Source organism: Vigna unguiculata, chromosome 4, assembly GCF_037176805.1.
Source record: "Vigna unguiculata cultivar grain cowpea cultivar isolate G323 ecotype 2 chromosome 4, ASM3717680v1, whole genome shotgun sequence".
NCBI classification, from domain to species: domain Eukaryota; kingdom Viridiplantae; phylum Streptophyta; class Magnoliopsida; order Fabales; family Fabaceae; genus Vigna; species Vigna unguiculata.
Genome location: NC_140795.1, coordinates 38,955,608 through 38,983,258, shown reverse-complemented (window position 1 = coordinate 38,983,258; position 27,651 = coordinate 38,955,608). Strand labels below are relative to the sequence as shown.

Here is a 27,651-nt window from a genome sequence, read left to right as displayed (position 1 = left end):
GTTCCTAAACATAAATAACATCAGGTTTTCTACAAATCTTGAGATAAGAATAGTGCTAGCAACATAATCTAAGACACCTTTTCTAAGACACTTTCTTACTGGTCAGAATCTGTTGAAAGTTACAACATTAGAAGAGAGATTCATTAAATAAGGTGAAACTTACAATTTTGTGTTCTTCAATAAATTGTGTTCTTCAAAAGAGTGTCAGAAAGTGTGCTTTTAGCATTTCTACTTAAGGTAAAATGCATATAGACTAAATGGTTATACATGACTTCATTTCAGATAGAAATTGCAAAGCCTAAATCCCTTGCAGCTGTGTTAAGATATTCAATAGACATTCCATTTGAAAGCTGGTTGTGAGCTTCCCATATCAAGCATTTTTCTATGTCAGCTCGCCAGTCAATGACATCCAAATTGAAGTATAGATTATGAATGTCATTCTTTTGCTGTCTCTTAGGACCGTATATAATCGAACAAGTATTCAAAATGTCACGAAGAACAGAAGTGCTGAGAGCCCGTACATGTGCACTAGGATGAGAAAGGCATCTGATTGTAGCTGGTAGGCGACACTGCATGTGAATGTGCACAAGGAGGTTGGTAAACCATTCTATTTTATGTAACAGAACATGCACACGAGTTACTCTTGTTTCAAAACTTGAATTTCTTTTCTTAAAAAGAACAGTTTTTACCAGAAGACGGTGCTTTATAGGTTAGGAAGCACAGTTGTGGATATAGAAATTTAGAGAACTTTAGGACATGACAGGACCATACCATACTTTATAAAAGTAATTTCAAATTAACATGAAATAAAAATTTTAAAATCACCAAAGATAATCCATGTTTTAAAAATGAGCATAATCAATTATAGGGCAAAAATGTGAGTCCCTATATTTTTTTGTCAAATTTGGTTTTAGTCTCCGCACTTGTATATTAATGAATTAGTCTTCAAACTTTTGAAAATATGTGAATTTAATCCTCTTTTGTGCTCAAGTTTAATATTCAGTGGGGATTTTTTTACTGTCACCAAATTAAAGGAAGGACTATATTCACATAGTTTTTAAAATTTGATGATTAACTTATCAATTTCAAAGAGAGACCAAAATCAAGTTTGATGAAGAGTATACGTAAAACACATTTTCCCTTAATTATAAACACAATATGCTAGTATACTACCATTTAAAAGTGTTTGTGTTTCTTCGCTTACAGACACAAACAGTTAAAAATTCAGGATAACAACAGAATAATTTCAGCAAGGCCTTTGTTATCCTTTCTGTTATTATTCTGTATCTTGATTTTTGCTTGATTGTGATAACATATACTATGTTCATATGCAGTTGTAAATTAGAACCAGATTTGAGGTTAAACTAACAACTTTCATTCAGTATAGGCACAGTTTAAATGAGGTAAGTTTGGTTTACCTTCAACAGGTTTGAAAGACCATCTGCCACTGCGAACCCAGATTCTCCCAACTCAATCACAGGCTGAATCGCTTTAGCGGTTGCTTCCAGTAGCTGGCCAGTTTTACCAAATTTGAAGCATGAATATCAGAAAAGCTTAAAGATAATGCAGATAACATTGCTCAATTTCTTATAGCTGACTTGATTTATGGCGGACAATTTTTTAGGTTACTGTATGAAAGTTTTGAATTAAAAAGGTACAAAAGGAAACAGTAGTGGTTTACTTGAGCACAACTCCACACTATATTGCATAAATTTACATTCATATATAATTGCTTTTTATACAAAGTCTTCCATATAACATTGCCATTTTACCTCCAGGGAAAGAAATATAAAATATTACCTTCTCAAAATCTACTATTTCTCATGTTAAGACGTGAAGAAGGAACAAGGAATTGATGAATAGGTAAGTAGGTGGTGTGTATGTATGTATGTATGTATGTACCAAAAAATACTGATAAATATTTATCAACAAAAAATCATTTTATTGCCTATATATTTATCAAAAGGAATAAATATAAAAGTTTAAAGGAATGGAATTAAATATTAAATAACATGAAGAAAGAAAATTTTAGAAGAAACATTCCCGTCTTTAATTTTGAAAGAACTTTTATTGCCATGCGGCCATGAATTGAAGACAGGTATCTGGTTGAAATACATTGAAACTCTGAAACTGCATGGATAAGCTAATGTATGAACATGGTACCTTAAGCTGTGGTAAAGTGCAAGCTTCTCCATCCACTAGCATTCCGTCTGTGGCTCGTAGGAGTAAATCTGATGCACTTGCCACAACTACTAATGATTCTAAACTATCATGATTCCTCATTAGTTCAATTATCAATTTTACAATCCGCTGATTGATTCTCCACATCTTCTGACCAAGATTGTCATCTTTGGCAATCCATGGCTGCAACTCCTTCTCAGCCTGAAAAGCAACAAGTCCACTATGTAATTTTAACAAAAAAAATCCCGGAAAGGGAAGCTGATTTAGAACACTGGTTAGATGAGCTCTTCTGCAACAGATATTTAAACTTTCTGTACATTAAAAAATTAACAGTACTTACAATCCAGGCTAAAAGTCCATATCCAGAGTAATTATTTACGTAACCATTTTATAAAAGACACAGACCTGAAGAACAACTGCCGTAGCTGCCTTCATAGGTGATGCAGATACAACCTTGCATAATGCATCAACAACCTACATCACATTAAATCACCGAATCATTAATAATGGACCTTTTTCCTGTGGAAAATAGGAATATAATAGGAGCATTTAATCCACACAAACATTTATAATTTTTTTGAGATTGTTAGTTTTGTGCTAAATAGCTGTCTTATATGCAGTATAATAGTCATGGCAATCAATCATGGAGTTTATTAATAGCTGACTTTTGCAGCTCTCAGCTACGAATTTACACATCCCCGAAATCTGACAATTACAGCAATTAGCTTTTCATTTTCAAATATCTCATTCATTGGATACTCTTTGTTTTATTTCCTCTCCCGCTCAAAAATATCAAAATAAGGCTCTAGTTTCTCTGAATTATGACTTTGATATCAGTTTTGAAGCTTTACAAGTCTATGACAGGTCACGGTAAAAAGCTGAAACAATTGATAGATATCAATATGTTCAGATTATTCCCCTTTTAATACTTTTTTGCCAACATGAATCTTTTAACATCTTCAACTCAGTTTTTTTTTTGTGCTGCTGTGTAAGCTATTTGGTGATGCTTTCATGTATGGCCTGTGGAATAAAGATACAATCTTCTGGAGTCAGTGTATTGCTATTATGAATTCCAATCATCAGTAGTCTTTTTTTTTCACTAGTAACTCCAAAAACATAATAAAAAGAACTTGTGTGATATATTAAAAAATGCATAGTTCTGACACGAGAAGCATAGAGTATAACAAATGGTTCACAATTAAAAAAAGCAAAGAGGATAGTAGTTGTAGAAGTATAACAATGTAATAGTACCTGTCTCCACCCCTGTTGAGCAGAAGTGCTTTCTGCACAAGGTTGAGTCTCAGGAGATGCAATCAACTTCTGCCATAGTAGTGATACAACAGAAAAACATAACTCTTGCTTCTCTGCGAGCCTGGATCTAAGAAAAATTTGGGCACTGCAATTGAATCCTATATGCCTGTCCATAGTGAGGAAGTTGGCTAGATCAGAAGCATCAAATGCGAGACTTGTGGCTCCTTTTCCAAACGTACATCCCGATGCTTCATTTGAATATGAAGTTATATCACACCTTTTACCGAGTTCTGAGGGGGATGAATCTGTAGAGGATGAAGTAGATGTCTGCCCAGGGTCAAGGTGGCTATTGTTTTCAAACTGAATTTGTCTTTTACTACTACCACAGGGATCTTTACAAATAGGGGTGTGAATTAAGGTTGCTCCGAATGGTTCTGCCTTGTTAACTATGGATGCAACAGTTTTTCTGTGAATATCTATGAGATTGTACAATGACGATGCCCTAGAGTGGATTTCATCATCCCATTTGCAACGCATCAAAACAGACAGAGCACGCATGCAAGCTTTTGACCGTCTAAATAGTTCAGAAATATGTGCAGCAACCATAGCTGCTGCAACTATTTCATTTGAGCTGTAACTCCATGAGGTACCAACAGAAGACGGCTTCAATGAAAATAGCGCCTCTAAAATTGCTAAAATTCTGTGGGTATGGCGTATTGCTGAATCTATGCATTTCTGCAATGCTTGGGAAGATCCATCTATTTTGACAGGCTTGGCTATCTTTTCTACTTTGTTGGGGACTGAACGATTCTCTCCTCGCGAAACCATAGGGAACAACTGAAGCTCACAGGCAAGAGCACAAACAGCAGCCAGAACATAAGAATCAAATGCTGCTACAGGACCTTGTTTCTTCATTTTCCGATTATTGGTTTCTTTCTGGCTTTCAGATACTGCAAGTAAATCCTCAATCACTTCCTCCAAATAATTATCTTCACCTCTTGGCTTCTTGCTTGCATTGAATTGGACCTCGTGACTAACACAAACAGTTAAGACAACAAATAGTAGGCGCGAAGCAAGCTCAACAGATGCACATGATTCTAAGAAAAGTGAATGCACCATTGTACGAAGTTCTGCCACGGCAAGGTTTTTAGAGGCAGAGCCCACAAAATAGTATCTTGTTTTTCTTTTTTGATCACTAATGGACTCAGCTGGAAATGTCCTCTGAAGAATAGCTTCCACTGTAGCAACAAATATTTTCATGAGGCATGCTTCAGATGGACTTCCACGAGGAAGATATTCCAGAACCTTGAGTAGGGGTAGGTACAAATTCCATGAGAGTATGGGAGGTTGAAGTGGTGTTGCGACCACAATTTCTGGAAGATCAACAGCTGAAGAATTTAATGGAATCAAGCCATAAGCAGCCTCCCATATGGTACAAATTCTCCACTCAACCTCTGGACCATGAGCACAAAGCATTGAGGCAATGCCCTGGGCTGTAGCTTCAATGGTGGCTTCAGCAGCAGAACCAGCTTCAATCTGATCAACAAATAAATATTATGTCTACATTATGCACAAAGAATGAGCTCTATAGTACCACAAAAATGAGAAAAAGAAAATGAGGTAACTTGCAAAGAGTGTTATAACCTGCTTTCTGTTGGAAGAAATATAGCCACCCAAAGGTTCATGTTGAACTTCGACACCATCAACTTGCCTTAATGGAGGAAAAAGTAAAGCAGGCTGAGAAAGTATTCGGAAAAGCAATGCAGCTGCAGCGTCTGCAGCTACACCAGATCTCATGGACATTGCAGTCCCTATGGCCCGCAAGAAATGAAAATGCATCCAATTTCTAGGGAGCTGTATTAACAATTATAGAGAAGGAAAAAGAAAAAGTAAATCAGTCAATTCGATCGAAGCTTTCATTTTCAGAAGGTTACTGCAGATGAAAACATCAAAATGCACATTACTATGCCATCACCACTGCATGTATTGTAGTAAACCCAATATTGTCAGAAAAGGCTTTTGTATTGTTGTTATCTCTATGAACCCAGTTTCAGCTTATTTTTATTGCAATACTAACTAACTTAGTGGTCGATAAAATCCTTAATGACGAAATATTGAACTCATCAATGCTTTCATCTCAAAATATTGTCTAATGTGTAGAGATCAGAACCCTGATAACAAGTGCCATGAGAGCTAGTTAAGGAGAATTTAATGCACCGTATTAAATGAATCTAATTACGTAAAACAAAACTAGTATTTAAATTACATTTGTGTATTTGATAATTAGGTTTTAATATTCTGATTCACTTTTTATTCATATTGCACTAAACAATACAACCTGAACTTATAGACTGGAATTTGGCTTCCCAATTCCAAGCCTTAAACTCTGCCAATTATTATAATTAAGGCAGAAAAAAAAACCACCAACTTCTGACCTTTTCTCTCTTAACTGAATAAACTGTTAAACATCAACTACCCCATTTAAGTTTATTCAACATTATTAAGCATGTCCTCTTTAGAATTTGCATAAAGATTGTAAAGCTTACTCTTATTCCACAAGCATATTCTTCAGCAGCTCGAAGAAGTTCTACAAGCTGCACAGCAGCATCGAGTGCATCAGGAGCCCATGATGGGGGTGCTTCTAACAGTCCAAGAAGAAGCCTCTGAGTTGCACTGGGAGTCGCAATAGCATAATATCTAGACAATTTTGGAATTTAAATTTTCTCAGGATAATGCCTTCAAGGAACAACAAATTAACTACAGAGGTATTGAGTTAAGAATAACCTGTGAAATAAACGTGCATATGGTTCTAGAGCTGGTAATCCAGCAACAAGATGCTCATCCAAAGCTGTTGTTGGAGGAGGAAGTAGCAGGGCAGGGACAGCAGCAGCTGTTAAAGTGGCAGTCTCATAACGAGCAACTTCATCGTCACAAACACTTAATATAACACCAGCTCCATTAGCAACTGCCCATCTTGGAGTTGATGGCATGAGTTGAGGATGCTTCCCAGAACCACGTGCAGAAACTAAGGAAAAACAAACTCAATTAAGAAAAGATCCTTCTCTATTATAAATTTGTTTTAACAGGAGCAAAAATCATCATCAATGCTTTTTATACTTCCATTCAATGAAAAATTGGAAATGAAGGAATCAAACATGAGTAGACTGTGAATTTAGGCTTACAACTTACAAGGCTTTTAAGGTGAGAACTGACCAAGACTTATTAGGACAACATCGCCCATTTTGTTCTTGGTGTGGGATCATAACAAATCCCCCTCAAATATGGGTGGTAACATATTTATGGAATGAGGGTTGCACGTCCAATTATATACATTTGTTGTGGTATTCCAAAGGTTCAATTTTTTGTAGTATAAAATTTAGAGGAAGATAATTTGGGACTGAAGTGTTCTCTCTCTTTATACTATTTTACTTTCTTTCCTTTGGGATACATTCTGCAGTATATTCAAGCTCTCTTATAGACTCAAAATAACTATTAGAATTCTGTAAGGGTGCTCAGCCGTTACATATAGTCACATTAGAATTCTATAAGGGTAACCGTTACAAATATAGGTCACATGAATATCACTAATACTCTTAATAGACTTTGCATTCAATCTCCACTAATCTTTGTAACAACACATTCATTATTTTGACTATCATTAGTCGTTGTGGATCTCCAATCTGTATGTCCATACATGGTTTTCACTTGAATAACATCGGAGGACTTATGTAAGAATTAAAAAAGTTGAGTTTGATGATTTGATGGATAACGTACCAATCATTGGTGGCCGGAGTTCTCCTGCGGCATATTTACCCATTACACCACTACACCTGTTAATGCATGATAATTTCGATCAACTTATGCAGAAGTTAACTTGGAGTCAAAGAGGAAACAAGATATCTAAACCATTTGATTCAATCATATTAATATAATCAAAGATTTTATAGACAATGCTACAATTGCAAGAGAATCAAACCAATAGAATCAGAGACTAAACCACAGTACGAACGTTGCTCAGTATATGCTATTGACAAACATTAAAAAAAAAGAAAAAAACACATTGCTTACCCCTGAACTTGATTATGCTATACTCCATTACTTAAACACACCAATATACCATGGTTCAAAATTGAACAAAAATGTGACTGACGGTTTACTTTTGTTTCCAAAACTTACGAGGCAATAGATACATTTGGGTTTGTTTTAGAGGGTGAACCTTGAACAGAAACATCCTGGACCATAAAATGCCCTGGGACGTGCATTCACAGCTAAAACATACATAACAAAAGGCACATTTGAACAAATTTTTTCACAAGCACTTTAAGAGAAAATAAGAAAAATGATGAAATGAGTTTCTCCATAACATGAAACTAATCTGTAAGTTGTCTCATAGTTTCTCTAAAATTGTATTTTTAACTAGTGTATGAACTAATTTTAGTTAATGAAAAAACTAATTTCATATTTTTCTTATTTTTCTTTCTTAGAGCATTATGGAGAAACTTGTCTAAAGAGACTCATAGCAAATATCATCTTTCTGAATTGAAAGATGTGATTTGTAAGCGTAACGAAAAATACTCACCACCGAAAATAGTCACTTCTAATGCCTAAAGGTGCAGCCAATAATATATCAGTAATCCAAGGGGACAAGGGTCTTATGGGCTTCTTCTCCTGCTGCATCATAGAATTACGGCCAGATTCCTCATATACGGAATCATTAGTCATTGCATGGCTTCCGCCACTGCTTCCTTCAGCTTCACAACATTGTCTTTCCATTTTGTATATGGGGCGATTGTAAAGAGTTAAGATACGCAAAACTTCTCCACATGCTAGAGCCCATTGTTCTGAATATTCACTCTGTAAAATTACACAGAATATATCAAAAGATTGGCAGGGAACATCTTTGCAGATGCTGAAGCTGAATAAATTATACACTTAAATCAATTAGAATTAAAAATCATACTAGTTTTGATTAAGTAGATTGTGTTTGCATTTCACAAACTAGAAACTTACTTTTCTATGAATTTGAATTCCGTACAAACAAAATCAAAATACAAGTCAATGGATTATACCTCATCTTTTGGGCAGACTAAAGAAATGAAAGAAGCAAATGGAGGACTAGTCTTGTCATAGACCAGCGTACCATCAATAATACATGAAATGATTGGAAGCACAACTGCGTGCCCATGCTCAGGATGATGAAGGACAAGTACCGCTGGATGTACATGTGAATGAACAAATAGGTTATTTGCGCAAGCAATAGTCATAAACTATTGTTGAGTAAATAAAAATTGAAACTAATATTAAAGAATAAATACCCAAAACATCATCAAAGAGGAGCATTTCTTTGGATGGATATCGATTGCGGATCAACTGTCAAAGCAACACAAACCAGTAAGTGTGTTTGATACAAATTCCTGGATTCCGTAAGTAAAAGCACAATATTTTAATTGAATCTTCAAAAAAAAAAAAACATGCATTTCTATATCCACTTTTCCAGTTTATATGTACATACAATTGTATTTATCATACCTCAGCGATATCATCAGGAAATTGTTCTGATGTAAATTGACCAATATATTCAACGTACGCAGCAATTTGATCCTAACAAAAATTAGAAATATATATCAGAACAAGAAGTACATGATAAAACAATTATGTTTAACATAAAAGAGCTTATAATTAGATTTTGGAAACATATAATTTCAGTTACAAATGACTAAAACGCTGCTGCTTTCTGACTAGTAGTATGAACTTTTATTCCACTAGTTAACTATTTCAAAATGTCAATATTATCCTTATTTCTCCTCTCTACCTTTCCCACATTTATTTCTACTTTCACTTTGCTACACGTTCTAATCCTCTATTCCACTTTCTTCTTCATTGTTTTCCTTTGTATTTGTTGCTACCTCCATTTCGTTTACATGAACAGGAAAAGTCAGACATATTACAGAACATAATAGCTCCACACTACTGCTGCACCTTTGCATTTCATCCTTCAAGACTCCATATACCACAACAGTATCTAAACTAATTAAAAAATCTCAAGACAAATCCTCCCTTATGTGGCAATCTCCACACATATATGCATATAATAATTGTAGTTGTACATATAATAAAAGACAGATTTTGTAAAATATTTAAAAATAGTAAAGTTTGGAAGAGCATATTTAGTTACTAAATAAGTCCCTGTACTAAATGACAACTTTTAAATCAGTTCCTAAACACTTTTTTTAAGTAGGTCCATAAAAAAAATGCCTTTGAGATAGTTTTTAACTGGTTATGATAATTGGAAAATGACAATTTAAGACAGGTTTATTACAAATATTACAAATAATTTAATACAGTTTTAAAAAACTTAGAGATTCAATTAAAAGATTTGTAAGGTGAAAGGCCCGGTTAAAAGAAAATAGTTTAAGACCTAGTAAGTAATTCGTCCTAGAAAATGTAAATTCGTGATTGATCAAAGATATATTAAAGCTACTAATACTTTTTCAATTTTGGGTGTTTCTGTCTGGATCAAAATTCTACACCTGTTCCGGAAAATTTTGAACACATAACCTATGGTTTGGGAAGACAACTTACTTCCTAATCCTAATAATTCACTAGAGTAATTTAGCTTCTCTATTTAATATCTAAAAGTTAATGTAAGCGTATGTGCTGTTTTTATATGGTTCTTAAGAACTTACTATAAAAACGATATTTGGATTTCAGTATGAATATATATGGCAATCAAAATTAACAGTGCCCCGCAGCAAACAACTCTGCACATTCCATTCAATCAAGGTTAAATAACAGAGCTCTCCTCTGTCACAGACTCCGTCTTACAGTAAATGGAATGCTTAATAGAAGTTTGTTCTTTAATTGTTTTGTTTTTTTTTACTTGAAGGCTGCCACGTCTAATACAAAGAATAAATTAAGTTAAAGCATTCGGTACTCAAACCACACTGTTTGAAGAAAAGAGTTAATTAAATAAAATAGCAAATACTAACAGTTTAACCACTGAAAATATACGGGTTAAATAAGTTTTATACACATCTATTTTACTATATTCTTTGAATGAATAAACTTAAAATATTGTATTTAAATTTGAATTTAATAGAATAGTTATAACATTAATATTCTTTAGAACTACAACTATACTATTTAAAATAAAATTAAAATTTCTTAAAAGTTAAACTAACAGAATTTAATGTTACTTTGACGATAAATAATATACTCACAATAAAAATAATTAATACAATTTCATTTAAATTAAATATAATAATTACTATAATTTAAAATAAAATATGACTCATTAAAATATGAAGTTAAAAATATATTCAGAATAAACATAATTTTAATTTAAAATATTTAAACAATGTTAAAAAATCAATTTAACTTGTAATTAAAAACAAAATAGAATGTAACGAAGATAATATAATTACAAAATAGATACTCCCTCCAGTTTCATTCATTTTATCTTTTGTTTAGGGTTTCTCACACATATTAAGAAAACAATAAATAAGTTAGTGAATGGGAGAAATTTACTAAACTATCCTTAATATTGTGTTTGGAGAGAGAATTTCAACAATTCAAAAAAATTGAAATATTTAGTAATTGAATTATTTGCAATTAAATTCTCATAATTTTTTAAATATCTAGTTTGGATGAAGTAATTGAAATATCTTAAATTTAAATTTTCTTATTTAGATAAAACAATTTAATTTCTACTTTACAACGAATTCAACTCTACCTTTGAGTCTAATTTAACTTAGCTCGACCTTTAATTCAATACGACTCATCTAGACTTTTGATTCAAGTTGACTTGAGCAGAGCCGATTTGAATCAATTCGACCTCAAAACAATCTGAATCGATTAAACCTCAGCTGATTTGATTCAAGTTGAGATGACTCAACTTCCAACGAAGGTGATTGATTTAAACCTTATGTCTAGGCCAACTCGACACGACCTTCGGCTTGAGCCAACCTAGTTTGACTTTGGCTTAGGGCGACCTTACTCGACATTCAACAAGGCTGACTCAGCTCAAAGCCATCTCGTTTGGACCTTCGGCACAGATCGTCTTGACTTGTAATTCGGTTCAGGCTGGCTCGACTCGACCTTCAGCCCGGACTGACTCGACTCATAGCCACCTCATCTCGATCTTCGGATAAGGCCAACTCGGCTTGACTTGGGGCCTGAGCCAGCTCTGCTCAACCTACGATCTGATCCAAATCGGCTTGACCGACTCGTCTCAACCTTCGTCCTTGGCTAGCTTAGACCAGCTCGGATCAACCTTCGACCTTGTCTGACTCGACTCGACTTTCAACCCGACTCAGCTCGACTGGACCTTCTGTCTGACCTGACTCAACTTTTTGGACCTGACTTTTTTTTCTTGACCAATGAGCAATCCCACAATTTGGAGAATTTTAATTTCCTTCTTTTTTTAGTGAATTTCAAATTTTACTATTTTAGTTATTTGAAATATCTTCTTAAAATTTCTCAATTTCAATTTTCTTTTAATTTCCTCATCCAAACATATCATTTTCCTTGAAAGAATTTTAAATTCTCCAAATAAATAAATTACTCTCTTAAATTACCTCGTCCAAACACACCTTAAACTTTTTTCTATTAGTAATTAAAATATTAAGTGCCACTTAATTGGTTTTGTAATTTGTAATACAACACTTTTTTGAACAATGTTCCCTCCCACCCTTGACTAATGAAAGAAATGATATTAATATGAATATTTATTTAGAATAATATTGGAATAAAATTGTAATTATTGAATCGAAAGAAATAAATTACAATCAATTTGAAAAATTATGAAAAATATTAACCTAAATTAAAATGGAAGGAGCAATATATCTAAACTACATGTCCTGAAATTTGACATTTCTTGATTAATAGGCATTGATCGAGTCAAACTCAATGCCTATCAAAGCCTATTCACTTTGGAAACATGATATTTGCTACTTTCCCTGGAGATTCCTTCCTTTCTTTTACATTAACTGCTCAAGTTCTATAAGCTTGATGTGAAGCAGTGGAACATTATAAACAGGAATATATAGCTGTAATAAGGTATTATTTGTTGTTATTATTATTATTATTAAAATGTCAAACTTGAGGAAACTAATATAGAAATGCGTAGATTTGTATCATAAACCATTTAAGTTAAACTATTTATCATGAACATTAAACATTATAAGTTACCTTTCTCTGTTGATCTTCTAGTGGGGGAGGCCAGAACAACGAGGAGAACTGAAGACGGTCAATCCATCTTTCACCGGAAGAAGCCATTGAAACAGAAATTTGCCTTCACTTTCAACTCTTAACTTATTCCTTTCTGCTTCTGATATCAAAACCAACAACCCAAATCCAGACAAAACTGGCTACCAATCAAGAATTAGAATATCGTAATTCAACATTTCCTGTTTAGCATGCCCACATATTTTCATCTTAGTACCCAAACAAGGATTGGTATACCAAATTCAAATTTCAGCAAATACGAATAAATGATAAACACTAAAAACATGTCCAAGGAAATGACAAATCAATGCATGTATCGGAAAATTCTAATTATTCGCTAATGTGGATTCCCCTACGATGCTTAACTCCTTACACTTGAAACCCGTTGACACTGAAGGTAATTTTCTAGTTTCTCTCCACTACAGAACCGGAAGGGAAAACAAAAAGTCCAAATTCAATGTATATTAAAAAAAACGGAGTAGATATATATAATTTTTACCAACTATTATAGTATTCTATGAATTTTTAACTGTATCATATTTTCTCAAATTTTATTGCAAGTGTCATATACACATACACTATTTACTGAAAATTTTATCTTAATCTAAAACTATTTAATATCTTGTTATATATATTCTGACCTCAAATCCATTGAGATAAGGGAAAAATGAGTATACAGTTTGTCCTTAGTCTCTTGTTCTAAGTAATGTAAAATTATTAGATGTACTAAAATAAAACACCCCAGTCAAGATTAAGGGGATGAAGGTTCCCTAGCAAGGATGAGACCATCATTACCGTTAAAGCCAATCCCAAGGCCGCATGGAAATGCTAAGCTCAGAGCTTAAATGTCACTCCTAATGTGTCTATATAAATTGTTTTTAGCTTGATTCAAAGTAATATGTAACTATTAGACTACGAGAACAAGCCCTCAATTGAGGGCTGAAACAAATCCTCAATTGAGTGTTAAGAGAACAAAGGTTCATCTTTGGAACAATTTTCCATCTCTTTCGGTTGAACTTATGAAATGAGAATTCGTCTTAGAAAGAACCACTTTTTCATACACAAACAACATTAATGTTCTAATCACAAGTCGATTGATGTAGTATTATTAAGATTAATTACGGTATTTAAGGTATTGTTTGTTTTGAAACTTAAAATTCTATCATAGTGGTTTTATTGTTAAAAGACATCTAAAGGCTTAATAAAGAAAGTTATATACAACTTGCCCTTGGTTTCAACTTTTACGCGAAGACTATTTATATCTAAACAAGCTCCACAATCAAGACATAGGGAAACGAAGATTCCCTAGCAAGGATGACACTACCATTTAATGGGAGCCTTAAATGTAGAAACTAAATTATAAATTAAACCTAATTCTTATAAAGAACAAATGGGTAGACAAATCTTGTAGGCATTTGTTATGTTTACTCATTCTTGTAGATGTTCATTAAAAAGTTTCATCGTTCTACATTTTAAAATAGTTGGATTCGTAATTTGATAACAATTTTTAAGAAAAAATATAAATGATTTGTTAACAAATTCTTTTTTTAACGGAGAAAGAGGAAGTACAAAATTATTTTTTAAAAAATTTTAAGAGAGTTATGTTTTTGTGAGAATCCCTCATTTTTACTTAATTTATCTCATATATATATATATATATATATATATATATATATATATATATATATTTTAGCTAGCACCAAAATATCTAATAACATAGATTCGACACAAATTTAATAATCTAAAAAAGAAAAACAGATGTAGCTGATATAACCCCCAAGAGTGTTCTATCAGACAGAGGAAAATAAATCAATGATATTGAAATTTTCTCGTAGAAACATGGAATTTTCATCATTTCAATTTATCGTTATAATTTCTGAATCGAAGAACACCTAATAATATATCAGTTTTCAGAAGAGAATAAAATATTAAAATGAAAACTAGCACCGAAATATCTAATAACATCTCTGATTCATCGAATCACATATTAAAAAGAAAAGTCGCAATCCACTTCAATGTTCAACACAATTACAGAAACTCCAACAACAAAACTCGAAAAAAAGATGCATCAGAAAAAAAAAAATGTAGCATACATAAAGCCCAAAAGGAGTTATATCAAACAGAGCAAGAACGAAAAAAAGAGGTAAATCCAATTGAGAATTTCTGGTAGAAACATTCAATTCTCTTCATGGTCGAACAGTTCATCTAATCTTCACAAACCAATTCCCAGCATGAATATACATACATATATATGCACACATACACATATATATTTGTATATATTATATATAATATCAAAAATGAAAACTAGCAGCAAAAAGTCCAATAACAACACAGATTCACCACGGATTAACAAATCCAAGAAAGAAAAATGAAACAATCAAATCCAGTTAAAAAATCAAAACAAGTACACAAACACCACAACAAAACTCGAAAACACGATGTAATCCGATAAAAATGAAAAAGAAAAACAAAACGCTGTGCTTACCTGACGAGCTATATATACGGACTGAATCAACAGATGCAAAGGGAAAGGATGCAGCAAGGAGAAGGAACTTTTGGTGTTGATTTGTGAAAATAATGATAAAAAGAATGATGAAAGAAAAGGTTTAGAAGTGATGTGGTGGTTGGTTATGGTGAAAGACAGGGAGAGAGGAAGCGAAACGAAGCTAAGAGAAGATCTTTAGGAGAGTTCAGAGAAGTTGTGTGCGTGGCAAGATATTTTCCTCACGCTTCTTAGCACAGTGTTTGCCACGTCATGTGGTTGTATGCATTCTCATACATCTACATTCATGTATGTATGTGATCATCATGATTGCGTTAACAGTCTTTCGAGCATGATTGAGTGATGTCCTGTAAGAAACTTTCGTTTAGAAGTAGCTTCTGGAAGTAATTAATCTTTTTAATTTTCATAGTTTAAAATTAGAAATAAAACTTGTTGAACCAATAAATCATAAAATAAATATTACAAAGGCTTTTGACATTTTTCTTTAAATATTCGCATTCACCATGCGTAATTATATAATTGTTTTTTAAATAGATCAATAAGCCAAACATATATAATATTATATAAATGGAAACCAAACCCATAAACAAATTAGGATGAAATGCTTTCTTTACACTTCTCATATTCTTCGACATTCAATTTTATTATTTCTTTCAAACAAAATTGTCCATTTTTAATCCATTAATATTAAATACATTACTTTTGATTCTTTAATTACTTAAAAAATAAGTATAAATTGTGACAAATAGTTTTAAACAGCTCTTACAAAAAACAAAAAATAATATATATTTTAAATTAAAGAAATTAAAATTATATAATTTTTTTTAAATCTAAAAAAGTATATTAGGTAAAGCCGAACTTCATCATCGTTTTCACGTTGTCAACCTACTTTATGGATGCATCCATTTCTGTCAATAAAAGTTTTGATTCCTATAGCAATATGATATAAACTAATTACCCACTAAAAATTATACACTTGAAGCTATCGAATCATTAATTAATATTTTATTTAAACATAAAACCTAAAAATATTAACAAAAAAAAAATAACGATGAGAAAACACTAGAATCTTTATTTAATCACTTGAAGCGAATATAAAATTGAAGAAGAAAAAAACAGCATAATTAACCTTTGTTAAAACTATAACTCTTTCTCATTACAGAAGTCAGAATAAACGTCGTGGAATCTGAACAATTCCGTTTAGAGAAGGGTGGAGAGCCAATCATATATCGACACGTGGGTATCTAAGTGGTTGGGACACCGAGAAAATATCTAGTGGTGGAGGCTCGCACTTCGGAAGATATTTTTCTTGCATTAGAAAGGAGTCCACTGTGTCTGATTCCACGTGGCCGAATCACGTGCCAGCATAAGATATTATGTCTTTCGGATATTCCATTTTCTCATATCATGATGGGTGGTTACTTTTGCATCACCATGCAACATACTCATGCTCCAAGGAGGTATTTTAGTTTAATTTTCTTATCATACAAAAAAAATATTACTAATTAGAAAATTGATTTATTTTTCTTTTATTTTTATTTAAGAATATTAAAAACTAAATAGCTTATAAGTTGTAAAACTGTAACATGAGGATATATTTAATAACTATGTTATATTATAATTAAAATTTTCTATAAAACTTATTTTGTTGACATATAAATGTTAGTTTTAGCGGTTGGTAATTATTTAAAAATATTAAATTTCAATTTAGAATTAGTGGCACTTAACATGATAGCTTTGAACATTTATTTTAAGTTTTTTTTTAAGTAAATTGAAGAAATTATTTTGAAAATAATGTTACAATAATAAATAACTTTTACAAATATATATTTTTTAATAATATAAAATTATGTTTGATAAAGTCAATAATGATAATATTTCCTAATAATACACACGAGAAGTAACAAAAATGTATTATTATTAACATTTCTGCTTCTTAAACTGTGAAGATATATTTATGATCATGGTCTTTAAATTTAGATGCAAAATTAAAATTTGTCCCTATTTCAAATTTTTAAATATTTTTGTTTTGTCTCTAAACTTAAAATATAATAGATATAGTCCTTTTAACATAATGATATTAATTTCTTTTTACATGTTAAACGATGTTTTAAGGTGATATATTTGAGTAGAAAATGTTAAACAGTGTAAACAACTCAAATTGGGTTATGATGATTATATCAACTCATTTTCAGTTATGGAATCAAACTGTACCAAAGTTTGGGACAAAAACAAATTTCAATTTTGTGTCAAAATTTAAGGACTAAAAGCGTATTTAACCCTAATAAATTTATAAATGAATTTGATGTCGATTATTTTAGCAAATATTAAAACACTATAAGTATCATAATGAACTCCTGTGCAATTTGTTACATAATGGATCTAATAACATACTAAACATTAAGCATGGCCAAAACATGTTTTCATGGCAATTGGATTTGGAAGTAATACACTCCAAAAGTCCATTATATATTACAAAGCCAAATATTACTACATTGGCTATTTCTAGTAGCACTATCACTACGCCAGAATTAGTAATAGACAGCACTATTTAGATAGCGCTTATTTAATTAAACACTATATATCAAAATATGAACCAATTGATAGCACTTTACTAAATAAACGCTATAAAAATTACTATATATAGACAGCGCTTTATTCCAAAGATGCTATCTATATTTATTTTATACCTTTTAAAAAATATAATATTTTAATTTAAACTAATAGAAATCGTTTGTAAAGTTAAGCGCTAACTATATTATGTTAATAGATAGCGTTTAAGTAAAATACCACTATTATTTTAGCATAATTTCTCAAAAAAATGTTTGGCCTCCGCTCTTCTTCGACTTTTAGTACTTGCACAAGTTTCACTCTTCTTGCTTAATTGATTATTTTTACTTTCACACTATTCTTCTCTCAACCTTAAAGCGTCAGGAGTAGTCTTTTTTATCACCACCGTTTCTAGGTTTCTTCTTCTTCTTCTTCAGGGAGACACATGGACTTCACGAATAGAGGTATTGCTCTCATTTTCTCTAGCTTTGCTCCGATCATTCTATTCTCTTTACCGAACTCTAAGCAGAGGTGAAATTCCTTTCCTTTGTCGGCCAACATCCACTGTTGAATCCCACAGGGTGGACCTCTATTTTTTCCACTAGAATCACCTCCGTTCTAGGTTGTTGTTTGTTCTTAGGGTTCGCGTTCTCTTGCTGCGACATCGACGAGTTGTGTTTCCTTGCCTTCACGCTTCAACGAGAGGTTCATATTCCCCTTCCTTATTTCTTTTTCCTTCTTTTGATTACTCTGCGATTTGGTTTCGTCGATTGAAAGTCGATTGGAGATTATTTGGTTGTGATATTGAGTAATCATTGAGTTTTGAGTGCTGAATTTGGTTTTTTTGGGGTTAAGGGTTTGTGTATTTGAGTGATTGTATGTAAATATTGATGAACATTCTCCCTCTTTTCTTGGCCATTGATGTGCTGTTGAAACCAAACAGAGTGTATGAGATTTTAGGGTATTGTGGAATTAGGTTGGATTCTTATTTTACCTACAAGTGCAATGTTAAGTGAGGTAGAGAAGTGGCATTAAATGACATGAATATGAGTTTGTGACTATAACTAGTATATATCTTAAAATATCAGGTCTCTTCTGCCTCTTGCGAAGAAATACATAATGCAGATGCTACAAATTGATGTGCCAGTAGCAGCTAAATTGTTGGAGGAGTGGGTGCTTCCGGATAGAGTTTCAAAGCATAGAGTAGCCATTAATAGACTGGTTAAGTTGAGAGTTTTCCTTGAAGTTATTGACAGGTACATATTTATTCATGATGAAACATTTTGTTTTTTTTAGTTTTGTGAAAATGAGAGCAGACATTTGAGCTTCTGGATGGTTTGAACTCTTGAACTCATTCAGTTAATTTGAAATAAAAATTAGATGAAGGCCAACCCTTATTGTGAAGGATGCACACCAGTTTTGCTTCTTGCAATGTGTTCAAGGGTATTTGTGATTATATCATATTTTATTTATGGCATTATGTAGTTCAATGGAAAATAATGCTTATCTAATTTAAAGCTTTGGAGCCTTACCTTATCCAATTTACTTCAGGAATTTTTTCTCCTTCTGGTGTAAATAATGAAATGACATACAAAGTTAATCCAACATATTAGAGAAGTCTCCAAAAGCTTTCAGTACAAGGGTGAGTGATACATATTTCCCCTTTATTTTTTGTTCTTGAACCATGGTACAAGTTAGCTTGTCTCTCACTACTATGACGAGGATGTGATATACTCCTATCGTAAATGTATCGTCATTATTCTTCTAGAATTTCAGAACAATTTAATATTTCAACCTTCGATTTTTCATGTCTTCTTTTCATTCACCTACATTATATATTTTTGTATCATTTATGAAGTATTTTCTTAGTGTAAATAAAGTGATAATTCTTATTGATATATGTATAGTTTTGAATTTAACAAGAAGATAAAGATATCGAATATACTGTACAAATTAACTGGTTGTTATACGTCAATATATATATCTTTAAACAATATTTCATGTTTCAATAGATGGAAATCATGATTTGAAACGAGACTCCTAACAAGAATCCCAAATGATATATATATATATATATATATATATATATATATATATATATATATATATATATATATATATTCATAAAGTTTTATTAACATTCACATTCAATCTATATTTTATAAATTGATTTTGAAAAATTTTGTTAAGATTAAATCCAAATTTTATAATTAATATTAGTCCTATCTCAAGAATTATTTTTTGTCTATTTACCAGTTATTTATCTAATCGTTATTGACTTAAATCATTACCAAGTGTAGATGAATAATAATTCACGTACATTTTAATTTTGGCTATATTTTTTTTCTTATTACATCATATAATTAACCTAATTTGTAATGTGTGTTAATGTAATTTTTTTGTCTACATTAAGTGTTAATCTTTTTTGGTGTACATCATATAATCTTGCTTTTGCATTACAGTTGATGGATACAAATGCACAACTTTGGTATATCATCAGAGAATATATATGTAATTCTGAGGTAACTCTAACTTGGACTCCAATGTCATCCAGGTATTGGTAAGTAGATCTTCAAGTCTTATCCTAATGTTACATTTTCCGCATGTATACTCATCGTTTCTAATTTTTTCTGAATAGTGAGATTCTATTTTTGTGTTCTGTCTCTGCAAACATTACTCTACAACAGAGATTGTGCATATCCAAGACCATTTGCATTAGTTGTATTTCAACTTATTATGACTGTTGGGCAACTTTTCATTGGTATTGGATGGCCAGGGTCAATGTATGTTTGGCACTTTACTGTGTGGACTTGGTTACGGGGCTCATTGGGCAATTGTTCCAGCCACTGCTTCAGAGTTGTTTGGTCTAAAAAACTTTGGTGCACTATACAATTTCATCTCTCTCGCAAACCCTGTAGGAACACCAGTCTTCTCTAGTCTCATTGCCAGCACCAAAGTATGGGATCACTACTGTTGGATTTGCCAAATGTTGCTCGAGTCTCTAAAGTGTGATGGTAGCGTATGCTTTTTCCAAACTTCCATTATCATGGCAACATTGTGCAAATTGCAGCAAGGCTATGCATGATTCCAGTGTTAAGAACAAGGATTGTTTATCCCAACCTTAGGTGGTTGGTTCGTCCTGAGATATGTACAATGTTTAGTTTTTTTGTAAATGTATGAATAAATTTTAAAGTTGTAGGAATCTTTATATATACAATTTGATATAGTAAGTCTTTTTTAAATAATGTTTATTGGATAAAGTAAGTCAATGAAATATTTTATTTGAGAATTGTACATTGTTATATTCAGGTAATCATATTATGAATGAAGGAAAACTGAAACCAAAAATATTCACTTTTTATGTAAGGTCTGGGAATGCCTATCATAATAAATTGAATTTAATGTGAGAGGTATTCAAAGACCGATTATAGTTGTCAAATGTTTTCCATGGAGATAACACTTAAAAATAAAGAATGAACAAAAAATTAAATAAATTATAAAAAAATATAATTGAATAAATACACAACGTTTATTTGAGAAAACGTTATTTATTGATGAAAAATAAATAGAAAGCGCTTGTGTCTCCAAGTGTCTATATATTATTGTATTTTGAAGAATACATAGATAGCAGTTCATGTAAAAAGTGTTGTCTTTTTGAAAATACATAGACAACGTTTGTTTAGTCAAGCGTTGTCTATAAGGTGTCATTAGATAGCGCTTTTTTACAAACGCTATCTATTAATAGATACCGCTCCAATAGATAGCACTTAAAAAACGCTATCTATTAGCAAAAAAAACGCTGTCTATTGACAATTTTGACGTAGTGTATCCATTCTCATTATATTTTAGCTTAACCAGACTCAAAAACTACCAGCCATGAATATTATTCATATGGAGTAAGTTTTCAAACTACAAAAAACATCAAAAGAAAACTATAAAGAAAAATCATGACTCCTAACTCTTCCTACTATTCATGTCTACACCTATAACATCATGTTCAATTGTACCAAGTATGATAATAATAGTTCAATAACATGCAATACAAAGGTAAGTTGACTACAATAATTATAGCACAATGGTACCTACACACAACTACAATAAGCCATGATACCATTTCAAATATCCACATAATATAAAATATCATGCACATTATGTCATCTCATTAAAATATATATGCACACATTTTAGCATGTACATAAAACATACAATGTCAACATATAGCAAATCCTACGTCACCAACATATTACTTCATACTTTTGTATGCACATCATTTAAGCAATACATTATTGCATGGGAAACATGTCTTCTCTAAATAGAGGAAGACTTTCTCAATTGATAAATGAGTGAAAAAAATTCAAATAAGAGAGAATTGATTCATCCTCTCTCTTGCTCAAGTCACAATTATCATTTTGGGTAAGGAACAATTTTGCTTAAGAGACCATGGTGTCTATCACTATTTGAGTGTCCGTCAAGTGACAACTTGGTAATTAAACGAAAGTTGCAGATAAAACTCAAAATAAAAATTCAATATTTAATATCTAACTCTATTTACAAATTTCATATTAACTCACATTATTGAAGCACCCAAAATAACCTATTTTTCATTTCAACTTGCATATGACTCAATCCAAACTAAAAGTGACTAGTCCAGATCCTTAATACACTTTAAAATACTATACATCATTCAAACCATATGCTTATTCAATTCCAATTTAAAAGAAAAGAATCTCAACAACAATCTAAACTAACAAAATAATCCAACTTATTCAATTCAAAATTCAAATGAACATATTTACTAAATCAATTCAATTTAGGTAACTTCTAATGCAAGAAAATGTATTCACAAAATTTAAAAGCTTCCTAGTAGGTTGAGAAAACTTTCAAAACTTCAACCTATACAACCAATTCGTCTCCTTGATCAAATTACTATCACACTCCACTTCGCAATCCAAAAAGAAAGGATAAAAATGATTGAATCAATAGTATTGCAAAATGAGAACTTATCCATATCAATATTCTAATCAACCCATCACTACTACCTCCTTACTAGTGTAATATGTTTATAAACCCTATAACTAGTTAATCAAGAATTCTAAAGAGAACATAAATAATTTATAATTCTAAAGAGATGGAGTTTAGATGAAATGAAGAACGAATTAGTTTAAATCATTTATATACTTTTTCATTTTTATTTGGGTTAAATATGTTTTTGGTCCTTTAACTTTTAATGAAAATTGAAATTATTTCATTTTCGAAACTTTGAACCAATTTAGTTCCCCATATTTAAAAACTGAGTGAATTTAATCATTTTAACTAAATTTTGTTAAGTTTATTTGACGTTTTAAACATGTTTCTCATCTAACATTAGAGCGAAAATAAGTTAAATAATGTAAACAACTAAAATACTATAATATAATATGTTTGAAACGACAAATAAACTTAAAAAAAATTGTTAAAAGGACTAAATATACACATTTATAAAGTTGCGGGACTAAATTAGTCCAAAATTTTGAAGATGGACTATTTCTAATTTTTCAGTGAAAGTTAAAGGATCAAAAACATATTTAACCCTTTTTATTTCACATAAAAAATCATATATTTAAAATAATCATGCAAGCAACAAAAGTATTCTTCCATAAAAAATTACTTACCCACAAAAAATATGGATAAGCTTATTTCATCTTTTCTTCCAATTCCCAAGTCACCATATTTCAAATGCCATAACACCCTAACCATGTTAATGTTCATCTCACTCAATTATTTTATATCACAATCTTCAACCCTAATTGGTTTAACTTCAAAAGATAAGAATTCTTTAACTTGTATTTCACAAAGTTCCAAGACATAATTTGGACCATATGCATATTTCCTATGTTGAGATATCGATATCCAATTTGATGTAAGAAAAGTGGTAGGGGTCCAAATATTATTTACAAGTTGGTTCATGATCATGTTCATGTAACAAAAATTGAATTTTGATATGGGTTATTGAATAAAATTTCACACATATGATATGGTATAATTATCTAGTTGGAAGATAGTGTTATTCCATCATTTATAAGCCCACCAAAAGGTTTTCAACATTACATTAGTTTATGTAAAAACAAAATGCTAGTTAACCGAAATTAGATATTTATATTTACAAATAAATCATTAGTTAGGGATCTTATATAAATTGACGATTATTTCGAATGATGACAATCCTTGAAAATGTAAAATATATGGTCTCTATGAAAACTAGTCAAATACACAAAAAGGTAAGATTGAATTGTGTATTAAAACTTTTTGCAAACATTTGCGGTTATGATATGATTATGCACTTTTTGACAATAACTTTTAATTTTATAAATGATACGTCAAAAAGGCCTTCAAAAGTTTAGTTTGAAAATTTACCTTTTGTAAATTTGATCTACATTTATTAATTTTCGAGCTTGGAGGGTTATGTACCTACCTGACCTGTATTGTTATTATTTGACAGGCCCTAAGGGCCCACTAAGCAAAGGATCCAAGTGTGAGATCCATTTCATAAATTAACCTCCATAAAATAAGGAAAATATAATGTTTATGAGATATATGATATTATTTATGATATAAGTAAAATCTGTTAACGGTTGACGATAACAAAACCCATTAACCTATTATTGGTAGGCCTAAAAAGGCTATAAAAACATCCTATCATGGGGAGTACATTCTTCTCATAATCACTTTTACTCATATAAATCTCTTATTAGCTTAAGTGTTAGAGTTTTTGCAGGTGGACTTCCCCTTCATGGTGATTCATAACGTACACATGTCATCAATCTAGTCAGTCCACTTTGATAAGCCAAATTCGATAAAAACACGTGATTATATTCCTTATTTAGCTATTATTGAAGCTTAATGAGACTTCCAATTTCTTGCTTGATAAATGATTTTTAAATTGCATTAATTTTGAAGACCACATATTTTTTTCTCCTTCATATATTACCAAAATATATGCTTATTAAGATTATTCAAATGAAGAACATCATCCTTACAATTGAGCTAACTTCTCACACTCTACTACATCTCCTAGCTCTCCTAGCTTCAAGCATTGTGTGCCACTTTCTCAAAGTCTTTTTGAGTGGTCCAACCAATTTGGAAGGTAAAAAAGCTATTCCCTCTCTTTTCAAGAATTCTCCAACATTTAAGAATAATAGGACAATTATCTAAAGAAATAATATATCATATATCTAATGTTAATAAATTTATATTTTATGTTAATAAATCATATATCATGCACAAATTCAATATATATGTACGATGAATCATATATTTTATGTTAATAAATATGATTGATATTTTTAATTCATATTGTTTTCATATTTATGTAATTTTTTTTTTCACTTTTCCTTGAGGTGGCGTGGCTCATTAGATTAAACCCACCACACCATTAACTTTGAAGTCTATTTCGAACCCTAATACTAGTGGGGGAATATATATGAAAGCAATAGCACCATAGGAAATTTCTAGAAACATAAAGGAATGATTCTAATAATTTCTATCCACCCTAAAATTTCGACCATTATCGGGGGAGCAACAAAAGAAAATTGAAGAAAATAAACTCTCATAGAAAATTCAATGTTTTTCTAGTAAAACAAACCTTGAAAGGAAAGAGAGAATATAACATTTGACCTAATGATTTGACACAAAATAGCACACATGATTTCACTAGAGAATAAAATACTGAATTTTTGTAACATGGATTGCATTGTCTTGCATTAGAAACCGTACACCTGTAATGATTAGGGTTTTTGGTGGCTTAATTGGGGCCACTCACCTCAGAATCATTATTCCAACTCCACCAATGATTTTAATTCATAAAGTTAGAACTCTATCTTTTTCTCATGTTGATGCTTGACTTGATGATGTCCATTAACAAAGCCATTCACTTTGTTTTTGAGGTTATTGCTTTTTTCCTTAAAAGGAAAAACCCTTTTTCTTTTGTATATATAGAGAAAGTTATCTTCTCCAAACACCGATATAATACACTTTTTTTAAATATTTTAATTTATTTTTTTCGTGTGCAATAAGAATAAGAATGAATGTGAAGTTTACTGAAATGATTTTATTCAATCTATAACTTCATTGTATCCACAAATACATTACTTTTATTGTTATAAAATAAATATTGGGTCTTTCTACACAAATATTTCACCAAAAACTTCTAAACGAGAAATCAATAAATCAATTTATTGATTTATAAGTTCAAATTAGTTTATAAATAATTTTAAAGAAATCATGTGAAAACTATTTTATAGATAATTGCTTTTAACTTATGGGAAACTATTTTTTTTTATTTTCCTATCTTGAAAGCTTTGTCTAAATAAAGCGATTGATATAGTTTATTAGGGGACCAATTATGAGAAATATATATTCAAAACTAAAAACAACTAATTTCTCAATTTAAATATTCTAAAAGATCAAAGTTCCACATTTTACCTATTTATTACTATTTTATCCAATTCATTTTCTTTAAGCAAATTAGTTCATTTAGTTGGTGACAATATTTTTCAATAATATATATTATCGATCTAAAATTAATTTTAATATGTTTAAAGTTAATCTTTTCTTAGCATTCTCTCCATAGCTAAAGGCGAAATCAGTTTGCAACACCCTACTTATTTTTTTATGTGAAATACATTTACATAAAAGATACATTTATTAATGTAGAAATAAGAGCTACGATGCTAATAAAATTAACTATTGTAATTAATTTTAAAAGTTTAGTAATTTTGTTTCTAAGTGGACAACTAGTTATTTCTTCTTTAAATTTCGTTATGATATAAGCTTTAAATAGGAATTTGAATATTTAATTTAGTGATTAATATATCTACATAAATAAAAGTTAGAATAAAAATAAGATTTTGAACTAAATAATTAATAAGAAATTAAATGTTTTAAGCTTGATTATGTGTGTAATTAGAAAATTAAGTGCATTTAAACCTATGGTTTAGGTCCATAATTAAAGCCCGTGTTTTTAACATCTTCAAAGTTAAAAGAAATTACTATAACTTAATTATTAAGTAAATAAAATAGAAAAGAGATATTTGTCTCTTTTCACGTCAGCTAGCATGGATTAAAGGTATAAGAATTTTTATTTTTATTTTTAATCCATCATTATCCCTTTGTTGGGTGAAGGTTAGTTTACTAAATTCGACTTTGGAATCTTCTCTTGGAAGCTAATTAAGATACTCCATTTATCAATCAGATATTTACCTTTTCAGGAGAAGATGAAAATCTGTTTCGTATGGGTACGAGAATCTTCGACTTTTTCAATTAGGTATGAGGATTAGTGGTGGAATTTGGATAAAAATTATAGGAGTGGCAAATTAAATTTTTTATATATAAATTATGATTTTTTTAATTGAATAAATATTTTTCATTTCTTCTACTTAAATTATTTTTTCAAATCGATCGGATGTATTTTTCAATTTCTAATATTTTTTCTTTTTATTCCAATTTAAGACTATTCAACTAATTTATTATGAGTAAATAAATTTTTAATGCAACTCACATACATTCATAAAATTTTATAAATTTAAATTGAAAATAGAAAATCCCTAAATTTCATAATTTATAGTTATACTAATATGAGGAAAACTATAATTAGGGTTCATGCCAATTTTATAAAAAAAAAATCCTAAAATCTTGATTAGGGTTCATACTAATTTGGAGAAAACTTAAGTTGGAAAAAATATTGTAATAGGAATAAGAGAATCATAGATTTAAGATACATAACTCATAATAGAATATTAATCTTGATTTATGAGATATATTGTGATAATATATTCCTCAATCTATCTGTTCTTCAATCTCTTCCCCCAATTATCTTTTTATCTTTCTTTTTACTTTCATACTTTATTGATAACTTACTCAGAAAGAACCTTATGTACAGAAACAAAATTATATTCCTTTAT

General features: G+C 30.8%; 1 protein-coding gene across 1 annotated transcript; it reads right to left on the bottom strand.

The window, feature by feature from the left end:
• Positions 1-110: 110 nt before the first annotated feature.
• LOC114182165 (protein GIGANTEA-like) lies at positions 111-15,358 on the bottom strand. The gene is made up of 15 exons (XM_028068955.2): positions 15,146-15,358; positions 12,622-12,839; positions 8,962-9,033; positions 8,748-8,802; positions 8,502-8,644; positions 8,012-8,286; positions 7,207-7,262; positions 6,217-6,457; positions 5,979-6,129; positions 5,077-5,286; positions 3,433-4,968; positions 2,587-2,655; positions 2,164-2,382; positions 1,419-1,511; positions 111-569 (listed from the first exon to the last, which is right to left on the bottom strand). The coding sequence occupies exons 2-15, from the start codon at positions 12,706-12,708 to the stop codon at positions 279-281; spliced, it is 3,498 nt and encodes a 1,165-aa protein (XP_027924756.1). The 5' UTR covers positions 12,709-12,839; positions 15,146-15,358; the 3' UTR covers positions 111-278.
• Positions 15,359-27,651: the final 12,293 nt, after the last annotated feature.

Excerpts from the sequence above, each read along its gene's own strand:
- LOC114182165 (XM_028068955.2), bottom strand. The coding sequence starts at position 12,708 with ATGGCTTCTTCCGGTGAAAGATGGATTGACCGTCTTCAGTTCTCCTCG. Across the intron at positions 9,034-12,621 it reads TAGAAGATCAACAGAGAAAG|GATCAAATTGCTGCGTACGT; the intron begins GTAACTTATAAT and ends AATTTTTGTTAG. Across the intron at positions 7,263-8,011 it reads AGAAGTGACTATTTTCGGTG|GTGTAGTGGTGTAATGGGTA; the intron begins GTGAGTATTTTT and ends ATGCATTAACAG.